General features: G+C 51.5%; 1 protein-coding gene across 3 annotated transcripts in view; it reads right to left on the bottom strand.

The window, feature by feature from the left end:
• The window catches only part of abcb4 (ATP-binding cassette, sub-family B (MDR/TAP), member 4), a 28,363-nt gene that overhangs the window by 5,537 nt on the left and 7,826 nt on the right, over positions 1-15,000 (bottom strand). For all 3 annotated transcript variants that reach the window (XM_080540743.1, XM_080540745.1, XM_080540744.1), the window contains exons 11-21: positions 13,798-13,908; positions 4,531-4,656; positions 4,184-4,387; positions 3,771-3,941; positions 3,170-3,331; positions 2,909-3,079; positions 2,184-2,330; positions 1,847-1,951; positions 1,387-1,464; positions 1,189-1,272; positions 870-1,073 (exon numbers count right to left, since the gene is read on the bottom strand). In XM_080540743.1, coding sequence (XP_080396869.1) covers positions 870-1,073; positions 1,189-1,272; positions 1,387-1,464; positions 1,847-1,951; positions 2,184-2,330; positions 2,909-3,079; positions 3,170-3,331; positions 3,771-3,941; positions 4,184-4,387; positions 4,531-4,656; positions 13,798-13,908 — 1,563 coding nt within the window. The remainder of the gene's footprint in view (positions 1-869; positions 1,074-1,188; positions 1,273-1,386; positions 1,465-1,846; positions 1,952-2,183; positions 2,331-2,908; positions 3,080-3,169; positions 3,332-3,770; positions 3,942-4,183; positions 4,388-4,530; positions 4,657-13,797; positions 13,909-15,000) is intronic.

The raw sequence follows: 15,000 nt of genomic DNA, 5'->3' as shown, positions 1-15,000 counted from the left end.
CTGTTGGAGCAGCAGTAACCAAACTTTTTCATGTCAAGGTCGCCTAAATTGGCTGCGGACCCCACCAGTGTTTTTTTAAGTGCTCCCAGTCATGAAGTCGACCTTATAAGAGCCTTTTTCACCACAACACAGCATTACTTTCACACACTGCAAGGTTGAATCCATTGTGGGGATATAGCCTACCCTAACTTCCAATAACTGCAGTCTCCAACTGCCTGTCTCTTACAATTACCAGGTTTCATTACAGATACCAACATGTTATTTTATTTGATGTCTTAGAGATGTCTATGGAGATGGTGGAGGAGTTATTTGGACATCTTCTAGGAGGTTAGGGGAAGATAACAGATGTGAAGTGACAGGAATCTGTCCAAAGGAAGTTACGCCAACTGGAAGATCTCGGTTTTCTAGACATCTCTGGGATTACAGAACGTCTAACCTCCTATTATTATTATTATTATGATTATTATGATTATGATTATGATGATGATTATTATTATTATTATTATTATTATTATTATTATTATTATTATATTTCACATGCACCCTCAAATTGTCACTCTACAGTGCCACTGTGCAACCAGTGCTCTTTGAAAATAATCCCTGGCTAAGATTGTATTCTGTCCGTTGGTGAACTGGACCCCCAGGTGTGGCCACTTTGAAAACCCCCAAAGTTATAAAAACCAAAGAGTTGAGAGACTTGATGAAATATGCCGGTACGGCTGAACTGCTCCCTGTCGTCGGTGCCTGTTCCTACCTTGGTTGTGCTTGTTTTACCCGGACCTACAGTACGTGAATATAGTGTGAATATACGTGTATATAGTATGTATGTACTCTATATGTGTGTATATAGTATGTGTGTATGTTTCTACCTTCCCAGCCAGCTCCAATTCTTTCTTGTCTTCGGCAGCGTGGCCAGCGAGCAGTTTCATCTGGATAGCCCCGGCCACCGCCATTAACGGCACCACCGACATGATGAGCAGGGTGAGCTCCCAGCCGTAGATAAACGAGATAATCAGACTGGTACCCAGGTTAGCTATGTTCTGGCACAGCGTAGCCATACGCACACCTGTAGCCTGGAGAGGTGGGAGGGGGGGGGGATACAGGGGAGCAGTGGTGTTAGGGGTAAGCATTCTGGTTTGAGATTTGGAAGATGTGTTGTGTGTGTGTGTGTGTGCATGCATCACTTACTCCCTGCACTTGGGCTGTGTCTGTGGACAGTCTGGTAGTGAGAGCTCCCACGCTGTTCTTATGGTTGTCAAACCAGCCCAGGTCCTAGAGAACACAGGAAATACTTCAATACTATAAAGATGTCATCATTATGCGTACATGTCGATCAACCTTCCTGTCTATTTCATCAGACCTCGAAGTGTTTAGAACCACTCTCACCTGTCTCATCATGGCTTGGAACGCCTGCAGTCTCAGCTTCTTTGTCAGAATCTCACCGGCTTTCCCAAAGCAGTAACCCTACACGCAAGCACACACACACACACACACACACACACACACACACACACACAAAACTCACACACCGAAGTACACACTCTTGATTCTACTATGGATAACCAACAACACCATAATAAGTATTAATATATGTGCTTACACCACTAAAGGCGCTACTGTAGTTGGAGCTGTAATCTGTGATACAAGATGTGAGAGGAGAGACAGAGGCCATCATAGCTACACGGCCACTCCCAAAAGCAGTGGTAGAGCTAGCATTGTGGTTGCAGTGGCTGACGTTGTATGAACATTCCCCATTCTCTGTACTGTGACACCCCAGACGTACCTGAAGGGTGTGTGTGTGTGGTGTGTTTGTGTTTGTGGGTGGGTGGGTGGGCAGTGTACATACCTGTAGGAACAGCGTGAAGAAGGACACGACTCCAATAAGTGCAAACATGAGAGAAAAGAACTGGGAACGCTCTCTGACGAGGTCCTGGTCTGTCTCAGCAAACACCTGAGGGATGACAACACACACACACATACACACACACACACACACACACACACACACACACACACACACACACACACACACACAGATGCAAACACTTAACAACACACTCTCCCTGCTTTCCTATCGGGCATGATTCACACCTCTCTACGAACCATATGAATTGTGATTTCCATTGTGACTTTGAAAACAAATACGAGTAGAAGAAAATCGATCGTGACAGATGTTAACGTACAGCAATGATTTTAGAGAAGATGATGGCGAACAGCGGTTGCATGGCTCCGTTGATGATGGCACAGATCAAGCCCACGACTATATAAGGCCACTCAGGAAGATTGAGACGCAACACCTTCAGGAACGACACGGGAGGAACCTTCTCGTCCTGCAGAGAGGGAAAGAGAACAAGAGAGAGAGCAAAAGAGAGAGAGAGAGAGAGAGAGAGAGAGAAACAGTCTTTTGGCTATTTCTCACTCGTCAAACCGTGAGCTTAGAATTATACGGTTCTATCTCCGTTTAGGGCAGTTCAGAGATATTGAGCGTCAACGTTTTTACATTCCATTATGTTCTGTGAGATGGAACCTTTGTATTTTATGAATTACTAACTAAAAAATGTCAACATTTTAAAAATAACACCACACAGGCATTAATAAACACCTAATGGATCCGATTATGTAAAAAACTAAATTTTGACAAAAATGGAGATAGAACCTTATAATTCTAACGTCACGAAACATGGTTTCCTTTTCACATACCCTTCTCCTAATCCTAACACAGTTCAGGCATAAACTGAACAGATGAAAATAAGACCAATGATGGGTATCCACCATACATGGATTGACCATACACCACCATGTACTGCCAGTCAAGTTGTTTCAGATCAGTGCAGATTAAGAAGAGGACATAAGGAAAAGGGAGGCACGTGACATTACACTATTAAGACACAGCCCCCAGGGGTCTTACCTCCTCCTCTGTTTTGTCCATCTCTCCCTCCTTCTCTCCTTCTGAGCCAATGAAAGAGCCCTTCGTTGATTTCCGCCTAAAGACGGTGCTCTCTGTGAATGACATGACTGATGGACTCTTTTCCTCCTGTTCATCCACAGCCTCCACGCTTTCCTCAGCATCCCTGAATGTCTATGGGGGCAGAACAGAGTACAAAAGAGTGAGTGGAGAGATATGTGTGTGTGGGGTGTGTGTGTGTGTGTGTGTGTGTGTGTGTGTTACCTGCATTGTGACCAGTGTGTGGTAAACTCCTTTTTTCTCCATTAGCTCGCTGTGAGAGCCTATCTCAATGATCTCTCCATTTTTGAAGCCGGCGATGACATCAGCGTTACGGATGGTAGAGAGGCGATGAGCCACTATGATGGTGGTACGACCCTGTCTGACCTGGAGAGAGAGAGAGGGTAGGTAGAGAGACAGATGACACAAAAGTCATGTATGAAGTTTAGCTTCTCTTTTCTCATCTTTGTCTTGTGTATAGATAATACTGGATGTAGGAAATACTGTAACAGGACAGAATAAGAGAATCGACAAGTCGTGACGTTAGAATTATAAGGTTCTATCTCCATTTTTGTCAAAATTGAGTTTTTTACATAATCTGATCCATTAGGTGTTTATTAATGCCTGTGTGGTGTTGTTTTTAAAATGTTGAAATTTTTGAGTTAGTAATTCATAAAATACAAAGGTTCCATCTCACAAAACATAAAGGAATGTAAAAACTTTGATGCTCAATATCTCAGAACTACCCTAAACGGAGATAGAACCGTATAATTCTAAACTCATGAAGTGTGTGTGTGTGTGTGTGTGTGTGTGTGTTTATGTGTACCTTGTCGAGGGCGGCCTGCACTATGGTTTCACTCTCTGCGTCGAGGGCAGAGGTGGCTTCGTCCAGCAGGAGGATCTTGGGGTTGCGAACGAGAGCCCGGGCGATGGCGATCCTCTGCTTCTGCCCTCCACTCATCTGAGTCCCTCTGTCTCCGACCAACGTCTCAAACTTCTGCTCAAGAATAATTTTTGGGCATTTAGCAGACGACCTTTATCCAAAGCGACTTATTACAACAAATACATTTGTCTAAGCAAGTGAATCATCTGATCCATCAGTCATTGCAAGAAATCTCTGCTCGGGAGTCATAAGGAGTCAATAAGGAGTCATCACGTCAGTAGGTGGGAAGAATACTCGCACACACACATACACACACACACACACACACACACGCACACGTGCACACGCATACTTACGTCAGGTAATTTCATGATGAAGTCATAAGCGTTCGCCTCTTGCGCCGCCTGCTGTATCTCCTTCTCTGTGACGTCGGGGCGGCCGTAGCGGATGTTCTCAGCGATGGTGGTAGCGAAGAGGATGGGCTCCTGACTCACCACTCCTATCATCCCCCTCAGGTACCCGACGTTCAAGGAGCGCACATCATGTCCATCTATACTCACCTACAGAACATACAGGTCATAAGAGTGATAGACAGAGCTAGTTGTGGTGATCAAACAGGCCCGGTTCATACGGATGAAATGTGTGAGAGTATTTGTGTATGTACATATGAGTGTAATACTGTATGTAAGTCTATGCTACTCACTGTTCCCTCTTCCGGGTCATAAAATCTCTGTAGCAGCTGAACTGTGGTGCTTTTCCCACATCCACTACTGCCCACCAGAGCTATGGTCTGGCCACTACGCACACTGAGAGACATGCCGTTCAACACCTACAGAGACAGTACAGACACACACATACACTCTTTTTTTTATTTAAGTACTTTTTTCTGAGTGGGGCAGTCCCACTCATACTTTAATTTTTATTGTGACAGAGACAGTAGAGATTTGACAGGAAGGATGGGTGAGAGAGAGAGAGAAGGGATGACATGCAGGATATGTCCGCGGCCGGAATCAAACCGGGAACCCTGCGGGTACATGGTCAACGCTTAGTCCGCTACGCCACCTAAGCTCCCCACACACATACACTCTAACAGGAATATGGGATACGAGCAACAACCTTTGAGACAGATATACTATAGCCAATCAGACAGGTAACAGTTTGACAGGAGAAAGATAGATTAAAAAGTAGTATAAAAGTTAGTAAAAACAGAAAGCAGCTAGTCATCCAGATAATAGCTTTACTTTGGAGTACTCTTTGGAGATGTGATTCAAGAAATGAAGTCTTGTAATGCAATAATATGAATTGAGTATTTATTACTCGCTTGCGAGCAACACACCCAGAACAAGAGCCCAGTAAGGGTCTGAGCAACTGTTCAGCGCAAATCTGAAGACACAGCTTCAGAGTTTCCCTTTTATAGGGGAAGAAAAACAATACAGGTCAAAAACTGTTCAAAACAGGTCTTTGTGGTTGGAACACAAGGTGCAAGACAGAGCTAGTTGTGGTGATCAAACAGGCTCTTTGTTACGGCTGGGCCGTCACACACGCCCTCCCCCGCCCCCACAGCTCGAGCACCCGCCCCCACAACTCGAGCACAGCGTGCTCTCCGCCGCAGGTGAAGCTCGTTCCCGGTGATTGGAGGGTTATCCAGCCACAGTCAAACCAACACACCTGTCTCCACTCCCAATTAACCCTCTGGCTACATCTACCCTGGACTCCCTTCATTCATCGTCAGTTCTTCCCTAAGAATGACCTGGCAAGTATCCTCTGTGATTAGTTATGAACTTTTCTCTTGTGCCTATTCTTGTGATTCGTTGATATCTTGTGTACTGGCCTACCGTGGAGACTTACCCTGCTTTCCTGTTCCTCCACAGCCCATGCCAACCACTACCGCCATCCCGCCAGGTTGAAACCCCCAGCCCGCCAGGCTGAAACCTCCGGACTCATCATCTGTGTTTCCACCCACCTGCACTGTAAATAAATACCCTACGGGGCTAACACTGTATTCTGCCTCCGGTGTCGTGTCCTTGAGCTCCCTCGCCCCCGTGTCATAACAGAAGAACTGACCATGCAATTGGGCTCAGACGACACGAAGGACCGGGCACCATCTCCCACCCCTGGATCCGGTCCGACGGCTATCCAGATCCTCGCTGAACACACTCACCTCCTCCAGGCGGCCGCTACAGCGTGCCAGGCCCTGAACACTCGCATGACAACCCAGGAGGCTAACCAGGAGCACTGCGCCACCCAGATGCAGCACCTCATCTCTACGACCCAAGCGCTTACAGCACAGGTGGCCGCGCTCGCAGCCTTTGCCCCCCCCCCTGCTCTCCCTGACCCTGCCCAGCTACCGGCACCACCTACTGGACAGCCACGGGAGCCCCACCTAGCCAGCCCCCGCCCCTTCGACGGAGCCTTCGCCCAGTTCCGAGGCTTCATCCTCCAGTGCGAGTTGGTGTTCTCGCATCAGCCCAGCCAGTTCTGGTCGCCGGCAGCCCGGGTGGCGTTCATCACCAACCTCACCACCGGCGACGCCCTGAATTGGGTCCAGGCCACCCTCTGCGCCCGCCCTGACCTGTTCGGTGACTACGCTACCTTCCTCACGGAGTTCAAGAGGGTTTTCGACCACCCCACTGCCGGACAGGAGGTCGGGGCGCGACTGATGTCACTCCACCAGGGGAACCGGACCGCGGCGGCCTACTCTACCGAGTTTCGCACCCTGGCAGCCGGAAGCGGATGGAATGACAGGGCACTGCGATCTGCTTTCCGCCAGGGGCTGAGTGAGGCCATCAAGGACGAGCTCGTCCGGGACAGACCCGCCGCCCTGGACGAACTAGTGGCCCTAGCCATCGACGTTGACGAGCGCTCCCGGGAGCGTCGGAGAGAGAGGGCGCTACCAGACCAGCTCGCCACGCCCCCAGGACCCTATCGTCACAGCCAACCCCTCCTCCGCACGGGAGTCGACCTACACCCCATGCACTGGCGAGGAGCCGATGCAGCTTGGTCGAGCCCGCCTCACCACGGCGGAGAAGGAGAGGAGAAGGGCCCAGGGCCTGTGCCTCTACTGTGGAGAGAAGGGACACCTCCGTGACACCTGCCCGTCCCTATCAAAAGGGCAGGCTCACCCGAAGGGGGAATCCGGGTGAGCCGTGTCTCTCAATCCCCACCTACCACCAGCCCAGCCAGGTTCTCTGTCACCCTCTCCTGGCAGGGGCAGAACCTCACGGTCGAGGCCATTATTGACTCGGGAGCAGACGAGAACTTTATGGACGCCCAGCTGGCCCGCTCAGCTGCCGTTCCCCTCGTTGCCCTCGAGACCCCCCTCTCCGTCTCAGCCCTAGACGGACACAGCCTGGGGCCTCTCACCCACCGCTCTACACCCCTCTCCTTGACCGTCTCTGGGAACCATGTGGAGGAGATCCGGTTTTACATCCTCAAGACCCCCCAGTCCCCGCTCATCCTGGGACGACCGTGGCTCGAGCTCCACATTCCCCATGTCAGCTATGGTGAGGGACGTATCCTGAGCTGGAGTACCGCATGCTACGCCCGGTGCCTCCGTGCCGCCCATACCCCCACATCGCCTCTGCGACCGCCTCCGGCTCCCCCTGACCTCTCCTCCATCCCAGAGGTCTACCACGACCTCGGAGAGGCCTTCAGCAAGGAGCGTGCTCGCACCCTGCCGCCTCACCGGCCCTACGACTGTGCCGTCGAGCTCCGCCCTGGCAACAAACTTCCGGTCAGTCGCCTCTACAACCTTGCCCCCCCGGAGAAGGCAGCCATGGACACCTACATCTCCGACTGTCTGGCTGAGGGGCTCATCCGTCCATCACACTCCCCGGTGGCAGCGGGGTTTTTCTTCGTGAAGAAGAAGGATGGAACCCTCAGGCCATGCATTGACTACCGTGAGCTCAATGCCATCACCGTCCGGAACACCTATCCTCTCCCCCTCATGAGCTCCAACTTTGAGCCCCTCCTTGGGGCCACCATCTTCACTAAGCTGGACCTCCGGAACGCCTACCATCTGGTCCGGATTCGTGAGGGTGACGAGTGGAAGACGGCGTTCAAGACCCCCCGTGGCCACTATGAGTACCTTGTCATGCCCTTTGGTCTCACTAACGCCCCCTCCGTCTTTCAGGCCCTCATGAATGACGTCCTCAGGGACATGCTGGACATCTTTGTCGTCCTCTACCTGGATGACATCCTAGTATTCTCCAGGAACCCTGAGGAGCATGTCCAACATGTCCGCCTAGTCCTCCAGCGCCTACTGGAGAATCGCCTTTTTATTAAGGCTGAGAAGTGCTCGTTCCACACTCACTCTGTGGAATTCCTGGGGCTCATCGTGGAGGGTGGGTTGACTCGCCCTGACCCCAAGAAGACTCGGGCCGTCGTCGAGTGGGGCCAACCTACCACCCGGAAACAGCTGCAGTCATTTCTCGGCTTTGCCAACTTCTACCGGCGATTCATCCGGGACTTCAGCCGGGTAGCCGCCCCCCTCACTGCCCTCACCTCCCCCCTGCGCCAGTTCACGTGGACACCAGCAGCCAGCGCTGCCTTCAGTGACCTGAAGAGGCTCTTCACCTCGGCGCCGGTCCTAATCAACCCAGACCCCTCTAGGCCCTTCATTGTGGAAGTGGACGCCTCAGACACGGGCGTCGGTGGCGTGCTCTCTCAACGATCGGAGGACCAGACCGTGCACCCCTGCGCCTTCTACTCCCGCCGTTATACCTCCGCCGAGGCCAACTACGACATCGGGAACCGCGAGCTGCTGGCGGTGGTGGAGGCGTTCCACGAGTGGCGGCACTGGCTGGAGGGCGCAGAGCACCCCTTCACCGTCTGGTCGGACCACAAGAACCTAACCTACATCAAGTCGGCCAGGCGGTTGAACTCCCGTCAGGCACGCTGGGCCCTGTTCCTCGGGCGGTTTAACTTCCACCTCACGTTCCGTCCGGGCTCCCTGAACGCCAAGGCTGACTCCCTTTCTCGGCTCCATGCCGCAGAGGAGGAACCCACCACTCCTGACACCATCGTTCCATCCTCCCGGGTCGTTGGAGTGGTCACCCTGGAGATCGAGGCGGTGGTCAGAGCTGCACAGCGCACCCAGCCAGATCCCCGACCGGGGTCCCCCGGCCGTCTCTTCGTCCCGGACGCCGTCAGGACCAAGGTGATGCAGTGGGGCCACGCCAGCCGCTTCGCCTGCCATCCTGGGGCCCTACGCACACTGTCCTTCCTGCGCCGGCGGTTCTGGTGGTCCACCATGGCCGCGAACGTCAGGGAGTTCGTCTCGGCCTGCCCTACCTGCGCTCGCAGCAAGGCATCCCACCGGCCGCCTTCAGGACTGCTGCGGCCTCTACCCGTGCCCGGTCGACCGTGGTCCCACCTCGCCATGGACTTCGTGACCGGCCTTCCCCCGTCCCTAGGCAACACGGTCATCCTCACCATCGTGGACCGCTTCTCCAAGTCCGTGCGGTTGGTAGCTCTGGCAAAGCTACCGACCTCGGCGGAGACGGCGGAGCTACTCACCACCCACGTCTTCCGGCTTTACGGGCTTCCCCAGGATGTGGTTTCCGACCGTGGCCCCCAGTTCACATCCAAGGTGTGGCAGGCCTTCTGTTCGGGGATTGGGGCCACGACCAGCCTCTCCTCCGGCTACCATCCCCAGACCAATGGGCAGGCGGAGAGAGCCAACCAGAGCCTGGAGTCGGCACTCCGCTGCATGTCCTCCCTCCATCCATCCTCCTGGAGCAAGGACCTACCCTGGGTGGAGTACTCCCTGAACGCCATGGTGAATGAAGCCACCGGCCGGTCCCCCTTCGAGTGCTCCTTGGGGTACCAGCCACCCCTGCTTTCTACCCAGGAGGGCGAAGCGTCGGTACCATCAGTCCAGGCACACCTCCTTCGCTGTCGTCGGGTCTGGACCTCCGTACGCTCGGCCTTGCTTCGGGCCACCGCCCGAACTACCCGAAGCGCCAACCGTCGTCGCACTCCAGCTCCGGTGTACCAGGTGGGCCAGAGGGTCTGGCTCTCCACGGCGGATCTCCCCCTCAATGTCCCCTCCCGGAAGTTGGCGTCGAGGTACATCGGCCCCTACGCCATCGACCGGGTCATCAACCCCGCTGCCATCCGGCTGGTCCTCCCTCACTCCCTCCGTCGGATCCACCCGGTGTTCCACGTCTCCCGGGTTAAGCCCCATGTCGCCAGCGACCTGATGCCACCAGCCCCTGCACCGCCCCCTCCTCAGTTGGTGGATGGCCACCCCCAGTGGGCGGTAAGGAGGCTCCTCAGGGCTCGTCGCTGTGGCCGGGGTTTCCAGTACCTGGTGGACTGGGAAGGATATGGCCCAGAGGAACGGAGCTGGATTCCCCGGTCCCAGATCATGTCCCCAGTCCTCCTCAGGGACTTCTATCGGGCCCACCCGGAGGCTCCGGGCCGGTCGCCAGGAGGCTCCCCCTCGGGGGGGGGTCCTGTTACGGCTGGGCCGTCACACACGCCCTCCCCCGCCCCCACAGCTCGAGCACCCGCCCCCACAACTCGAGCACAGCGTGCTCTCCGCCGCAGGTGAAGCTCGTTCCCGGTGATTGGAGGGTTATCCAGCCACAGTCAAACCAACACACCTGTCTCCACTCCCAATTAACCCTCTGGCTACATCTACCCTGGACTCCCTTCATTCATCGTCAGTTCTTCCCTAAGAATGACCTGGCAAGTATCCTCTGTGATTAGTTATGAACTTTGCTCTTGTGCCTATTCTTGTGATTCGTTGATATCTTGTGTACTGGCCTACCGTGGAGACTTACCCTGCTTTCCTGTTCCTCCACAGCCCATGCCAACCACTACCGCCATCCCGCCAGGTTGAAACCCCCAGCCCGCCAGGCTGAAACCTCCGGACTCATCATCTGTGTTTCCACCCACCTGCACTGTAAATAAATACCCTACGGGGCTAACACTGTATTCTGCCTCCGGTGTCGTGTCCTTGAGCTCCCTCGCCCCCGTGTCATAACACTCTTTCTCAGAAACCCCCACCTGCACACTTCCACCTACAGTCTTCCTGTCTATCTTTTGCAAGATATGTCTGTCGCTAGTCTCCCCATCACCAAGACAAAGGATCAGGTACAATTCAGTAACACACAGTAATTATTTTATAGTCACATCTATGGTTCGCACAAGAGCTATAAATGTATGAGCCTTCAAAATGGCCATTAGCAATATACAAGCAGCAGGGGCGGACTGGGTTCAAAAAACAGCCCTGGCATTTGCGACACAACAGCCCTATTTCCAAATGCAACATCAACACGGATTGTTAACATAAAAAGCTTGAGATAACCAGACTGACTAGAATCGAATGTAGACATTTGGAACACAAATGTAACACACACACGCACACGCAACTGACACACTACAATCGCTGATGAATTCAGAGTGCCGACAACAATCCACACAACGTTATTGAGAGCATAGTATAACCAGTAGCAGGGGCGGCGCTAAGGGGTGGCTACTGGGGCTCAAGCCCCGGATGTTTTCTGAAAAGCCCCGAATGTTTTACTTAAAAAAAAAAAAACTCTCGTGAGTAACGTGCAGTACCGGAGTCCAACAGAGAGGCAGCAGCTGCGCGACATTAGCCTGCATACTGCGTAGCCTACCCTGCCCTGAAGAAGAAGTGATCTCAATCAGTGCCTGACTTGCAAAAGTGTAAGGATGGTTATCCGAAAGTTGTTTTCAACAAAACAAGCGCCAAGAACTGTTGCAGCAGCCGTATCAGCAGCTGACAACAATGACATCACCAGCAGTGATGACATAGATGATGTTTCAGGTTTGTGAATCTTATTAGAAAGGTGACTGACTCACTGACACTACTTTTCCGGTTTGCTAATGCTAGCTGGCTATCATAACATAACGTTATGTTATAATGAAAATGAAACATAGCAAGGTACTGTTACGGTACATGGTAAGAAATCAAACAAAGGATAATACTTATGGAATGGAATGGAATGGAATGGACTTTATTTGAAAAACAGATGGAATGAAGTGGTTATTCACTTTATACAAATAAAGTGAATAACAGGCTGATAGTCTTTGATATCTGCACTCTGGTTGACTGAGTAACAAGTGAAAAAGAATGATGTAACGTTAATGTTACAGCTAGTAAACATGGAGTAACCACATTAAGTATGCCCTTATGGTAGTATGTATGTATACAGAACATGACTCAAATCTATCCTAAGATGTAACGCTAACTAACTAAGTTTGTTTAATGTCCCAGGGGGGATTTGATTTCACAGTACTATACACAGGCCAACAATACATGTAATATATCGTCATATAACACAGGACAAGACTCTAAATACAATATAAGTGGTGAGCACAGAGTCTGCCCTGATATACATACTGTAACATAACTAGCCTCAGCCCATCAATTATGTAATTCTATACAAATATAAATGATGGTGACTGGCAGGGGGAGCTACGTGTGCTGACCTCCCTCTGTGCCCAGAACCACCACAATTAGTTTGCTTCATTAAAGGGTGTGAATGTATATGTGTTCTCCAGTGCCTTTTGTCCGCTTTAAGGTGGTGGTAAGTTGAAGGTTGAAGGCAAAATTTTCCGGCGCGCTCTGCGCGCACATTATATTCTCCCTCTGGGCTAAGCCCCGGATCTCCTACGATCCTAAATCCGCCCCTGACCAGTAGTATGCTATAAGGCACATTCAGGACAAATAGCATACATAGGCCAGACCAAAACATGAGAAACAATGCCAACTGCTAAATTCTGAAATCAAACTCACAACAAGTAGGCTAATTCTTTAGATCTTATATTGAACTCCATTTCCCAAGCATAGCCCCTACCTAGTGGGGGCCCCTGGGCTTGAGTCATTGTTCGGGCCCCTACCTACACCAAGAAAGGTTAAGTCATAAGGAAACATGTTTATTGACTGGGCAACACAGTGTAAATACAGTACTAGCCTGACCTTGGTCATGTGAACCAGCTTCATAAAATAAACCAGAAACACTCATTCTGCAGTCTGCACGTTTTATTCTAATATTAACCAGCTTGTTAACATTCAATTTGTCACATTGTATACCCACAAACCATATTACTGTGTTGACGCAACTTCAGGGGAGTGTGTTCATTTTCTGCTGTGCACCGCTCGGCTCTTTCACTTTCCCATAGTCATGCTCCCTCCGGACTCCCTCATGACACAGAAGCAACACTGAGTGATCTAATAAAGTAACACTATTTAGGAGCAGTAACTAGTCTGCAGACGTCAACCATACTCAACTATCATCACTTCTATTCAACACATGGACAACGCATTATTGGATAACGTTTACGTTAGCCCAATATTGCTAGCTTATAGCAAGGAGTCTGGCTAATTAGATGGTAGACTCGCCAGCCAATGAGGGGGCTCTTCACGAGTGCTTCGCCAACCAATCAGGTAGCGGTATTGCTCTACCATCCCCTACCATCCTAGGTTCCGCAAATTCGCGGGCCGGGCATGCGCGCAGAACTGCGTGACCGACCCGGGCCGATATAAAATGTGTTGGGCCGCGGTCTGCTGAAATAAGTTATTTTCAATGAAAATCACCAGAGACAAAATTACAAATAATAACAAAAAACAAAACAAAACAAAAGATAATACATTCTGAGCGGCCCAGAGTCTCGCGGCCCTCCTGGCATTTGCCAGGCATGCCCGGTGGCCAGTCCGCCACTGACAAGCAGTATAAACCATGTAAGAGCAATCAAAACATGCTGGCAATATTCCTCAGTTCTATCAACGTCTTTTCTATAACACCAGTGAATAGCCAGCCAGTGAGGTAACAGTCATCCAGCTAACAGCCAGTGAGGTAACCAGCTAACAGTCATCCAATTAACAGCCAGTCAGGTTACAATCAACCAGCTTAATGGACAGTCAGGTAACAGGCAGCAAGGTCAATTTGAGCAAACAGACTGTCAAGACAAAGCTGCCCAGAAGAGCACCTACCTTGACCTCGGGCCGCGAGGGGTATTTGAAGTGGATATTCTGGAATTCAATGTCTCCCTTAATGACGTCAGGCTTGAAACCCTCATCTGAGAAACTGTTGATATTAGGTTGCTGAAAAGAAGAAAAAAACAACAAGAAAACTTTTGAGGGATATTACAGGTCTTATATGAACGATACTCTCTGATTAAGCTTGGTTCACTGACAGCATTGATGACAGAGCAGGAAGATGTAGTGGCACATACAGTACATGTGACAGCAGCTGGTGAAAGCAACAAGCAGAAGTCAGCAACCCAACCAAATGTTCGCCAGTGGTGCAATGGATTCAGTGAGTAATCCCCACTACTCTACACTAACTAGGATTACTCGCCGAATCCAGTGCGTTGCAATATTTTGGCTTGACTAGCGAGGGTGTCGTTGATGTACTAGAGTACTAGAACACCTAGACACTGCAGGCAACTACGCCAGGATCCTGTTCGTGGACTTCAGCTCGGCCTTCAACACGATCCTCCCACACATCCTGGAGCACCAGCTATCCCTGCTGCAGGTGCCGGTCTCCACCTGCAGGTGGATCACGGACTTCCTGACTGACAGGTCTCAGCGGGTGAAGCTGGGGAAGAGCATTTCCAGCTCCAGGACCACCAGCACGGGCTCCCCGCAGGGCTGCGTCCTGTCTCCAGCACTATTCTCCCTCTACACCAACAGCTGTGTCTCCCGCCACCCCTCGGTCAAGCTCCTGAAGTTTGCAGACGACACCACCCTGGTGGGCCTCATCTCCGGGGGGGACGAATCTGCCTACAGGGGTGAGATCGAGGGGCTGCAGAGATGGTGCAGTTTAAACAATCTGGAGCTAAATGCTCTAAAAACAGTGGAGATGGTGGTGGACTTCCGAAGGAAAGCAGCCCTGCCCCCTCCCATCACGCTGGGAGGTACCCCGGTGGCCTCCGTGGAGTCATGCCGCTTTCTAGGCATGACCATCTCCCGGGACCTAAAGTGGCAGCAGAACACCGAGGTCCTCACAAAGAAGGCCCAGAAGAGGATGTTCTTCCTCCGGCAGCTGAGGAAACTCAGGCTGCCGAGGTCCATGATGGTCCAGTTCTACACGGCCATCATAGAATCCATCCTCACCCACTCCATCATCACCTGGTTCCCTGCTGCAACGACCAAGGACAAGGCCAAGTTGCAGCGGGTGCGACGTTCAGCAGA

The sequence above is a fragment of the Nansenia antarctica genome, assembly GCF_963989245.1.
Source record: "Nansenia antarctica genome assembly, chromosome: 10".
Lineage (NCBI taxonomy): Eukaryota > Metazoa > Chordata > Actinopteri > Argentiniformes > Microstomatidae > Nansenia > Nansenia antarctica.
This window is presented reverse-complemented; position numbering and strand designations above follow the sequence as displayed.